This window comes from Balaenoptera physalus (genome assembly GCF_965194825.1).
Source record: "Balaenoptera physalus genome assembly, chromosome: 20".
Classification (NCBI taxonomy): Eukaryota; Metazoa; Chordata; class Mammalia; order Artiodactyla; family Balaenopteridae; genus Balaenoptera; species Balaenoptera physalus.
Window position 1 is genome coordinate 25,956,670 of NC_138901.1, and position 3,312 is coordinate 25,959,981.

General features: G+C 60.1%; 1 protein-coding gene across 1 annotated transcript; it reads left to right on the plus strand.

The window, feature by feature from the left end:
• Positions 1 to 243: 243 nt before the first annotated feature.
• HOXB1 (homeobox B1) lies at positions 244 to 1,770 on the plus strand (the record flags this gene model as incomplete). The annotated part of the gene is made up of 2 exons (XM_082440637.1): positions 244 to 1,005; positions 1,442 to 1,770. Exons 1-2 carry the CDS (start codon positions 438 to 440, stop codon positions 1,768 to 1,770), a joined length of 897 nt encoding a protein of 298 aa, XP_082296763.1. The 5' UTR covers positions 244 to 437.
• Between the last annotated feature and the right edge of the window lie 1,542 nt (positions 1,771 to 3,312).

Below are 3,312 nucleotides of genomic sequence, written 5' to 3' on the forward strand. Positions count from 1 at the left end.
AACCTAGAAGCCTATTGAAGGCCTTGGGGGTTGGGAGGGGAGGAAAGTCCTGAATATTCCTCTAACTTTTCCCCCCTCTCCCTCTGGTCCCTTCTTTCCAAAAGTCTTTGAAGAAAGATGTTTTTGACGCTTCCATGTCGCCCTCAGATGGATGGGCTGCGGGTGATTGAAGTGTCTTTGTCATGCTAATGCTCAGGGGGTGATGGATGGGCGCTGGGGCTGCCAAACTCTGGCCCGCTGCGCCCATTGGTCTGGGAGAGATCACATGCGCCCCTCCACCCCCACTCCCTACCCCCTTCCTGGGGGAGCCCTGGCCCAGGCGAGCTGGGTTTAGGCCATGGATGCAAGCTTCGGCGCTGTGACATACTGCGGAAAGGTTGTAGGGCAAGAGGGTGTCTCCCCCAAACGGGCCGACCCTCCTGCGGCGGCCTCGACGCATGGACTATAATAGGATGAACTCCTTCTTAGAGTACCCACTCTGTAACCGGGCACCCAGCGCCTACAGCGCCCCTACCTCTTTCCCCCCCAGCTCGGCTCCCTCTGTTGACAGCTATGCAGGCGAGACCCGCTATGGTGGGGGGCTGCCCAGCCCCACGCTCCAGCAGAACTCAGGCTATCCGGCCCAGCACCCGCCCTCGGCGTTAGGGGTGCCCTTCCCCAGCTCCGCGACCTCGGGGTACGCCCCGGCTGCCTGCAGCCCCAGCTACGGGCCTTCTCAGTACTACCCTCTGGGCCAGCCGGAAGGAGATGGAGGCTATTTTCATCCTTCAAGCTATGGGGCCCAGCTGGGGGCCTTGCCCGACGGCTATGGAACCGCTGGAACGGGCCCGGGGCCGTACCCTCCGCCGCAGCCCCCTTACGGGAACGAGCAGACAGGGAACTTTGCACCGGCCTATGCTGAGCTCCTCTCCGAGGCCAAGGAATCGCCCTGCGCGTCAGAAACCAGCCTCCCCACAGCCCGGACCTTCGACTGGATGAAGGTTAAGAGGAACCCACCCAAGACAGGTAGGGCTCAGACGTGGCCACCCCCTCTCTGGGGCTCAGAGCGGCTCTGCTGCTTCTGCACTGAGGTGTCCTGGGCTGGGTTCCTGTCTCTGCGCCGCCGGGTAGAGGCAGGTAAGAGCACTCTGCCCGGTCTCAGGTCAGGTGGGGTCTCCCCACCCCGAGAGTGCCCGGTTGCCATTAAGAGTAAGTCTCCACACATAGCCGCACTTCCGGATCTGTGTGCCCAGCTCAGGCCCAGGACCCGCTGTCCTGCGGAGGGATGGGGGATGGGAGCGAGGGGAGGCTGATCCAGATCACCTGGAGGGGTGCTTGGTGCTTCGAGAGCTGAAGCGGGACAGCATGGTGAATGCGGGTGCAGAGCTGGCCAGGGGGGAGGGGAGGGGAAGGAGAAAGAGGTGAGAGAACTGACGTGGCCTTTCTCTCGCCCCGTCCTTAGCGAAGGTGTCCGAGCTGGGCCTGGGCGCGCCCGGTGGCCTCCGCACCAACTTCACCACGCGGCAGCTGACCGAGCTGGAGAAGGAGTTCCATTTCAACAAGTACCTGAGCCGGGCCCGGAGGGTGGAGATCGCCGCCACCCTGGAGCTCAACGAGACGCAGGTCAAGATTTGGTTCCAGAACCGGCGCATGAAGCAGAAGAAGCGCGAGCGGGAGGGAGGCCGGGTGCCCGCAGCCCCTTCAGGCTGTCCCAAGGAGGCGGCTGGAGACGCCTCCGACCAGTCCACGTGCACCTCCCCGGAAGCTTCGCCCAGCTCCGTCACCTCCTGAACTAAACCTCGCAACCGACGGGGCTCCCCAGCACCGGAGCGCCGCCGTCCAGCCCTCTCCTCTGCTCTCCCTAACCCTGGGCCTCGGCTTTACTACTCAGGCGATCCTCACCAAGGCTGGGGCGCCAGTTTAGAGCTGCTTTGGGGAGGAATGGGGGCCCCTTTTCTCCGGTCTGGGCAAGGTGCTGATGGCTGGGGACCCTACAGGAGGACCAGAGGCATGGGAGACACCCAACCTGTCAAGAGTAAAGGGAAGGGCTTCCCTCTGCCTTTAATCTGGGGATCAGCATGTGGCCGGGGTGGGAACAAGTCCCAGCCCCCTGGATTCTCCTTTCCCTCCCAACTTCGATTTGTTCAGTCCAGTGCCTTTGAGCTTCGAGGACTCTCCTCATGCACTCTTATCCTAACTCCCCCTTCTAGGCCCAGGACAGAGAGAAGGCCTTGAGGTTTCTGGTGTGGGAGGTGTTTGGGTGCAGGCATATTACCAATGCTTAATCTTTCTAGTCACCACAGACCTTACAATAGCACCAGCTGCCTTGCGACAGACCAAAAAGCACCCCCCCCCCAAATCTAAGCCTATTAACCCCCTCCTGGCACATTTGTATTGCACTAGCAGCCTCCAGAGGTTGTTTTCTGAGACCTACCTCCCCTCCCACCAGTGACCTCATCTCTAAGCTACCAAAGTGTTTTGGAACTTGGTACTTCGGAGACTTCTGCAATTTTGTTTGAGGCTGGACCCCAGCAAGCCTCTACCAGGAAGGCGCAGGCACGCCCCCACTAGTTCCTCCCCTATTTATTGCCTCCTGGAAAAGCCAGGACCCTCCTCCTCATCTCCACCCCGACCCCTGGCACAGCCCAGGGAGGCCCAGGTGCAGGGAGAGCTCCTACCAGCAGCAAGCATTTCTCTGAACCTTGGAGACAGTGGAGGCACCACTTCTTTCTGGAAACCTGAGCCCCAAGCAATCGGGTTCTCTCTGTACCTCCAGCTGCCTCATTTCAATAAAGTCTGTGTTTTCCCCTCTTCCGCCTCTTCTGCTCCTCCACCTAGGGGTAAAGGAGGCTCTCTCCAAGAGCCCTGGGGGAGAGATGAGGAAAGAGTAGGTGCAGGCCGGTTGGGCGGGAAGGAGCTGAGCTTTAAGAGCTCGGCTGGATAAAGAGAAGGACTTACTGGGTGGGGCCTAAGCAGAACAGGGCCCTAGGTTTCCAGATCTGACAGCCGTCAGCCCTCAGGTCATTGGAGGAATGTGGGAAGACCTGGAGGGAAAGGGTGGTGGGGAGGATACAGTGCAGAGAGGGTCCTGAAAGGAAGGCAGGAAAGAAGAAAAACGGATCTGTTTGGAGAGAACAGAAAAGGGTGTGAAAAGAGGAGGAAGTTCGGGGGAAGGCAAAGGGCCCACTGCCCCTTCTCCCTTCTGCGTCCCCCACGTCCAGAGCGAGGCCTGGCATAGAGTGTGCCTCGGTAAATATAAATATTTGCTGGGGAGGCTGTGCATCGTCCCCCTCCCCGCCAATTCTTGCTCAGAGAAAGTCAGAGGACAGGTCC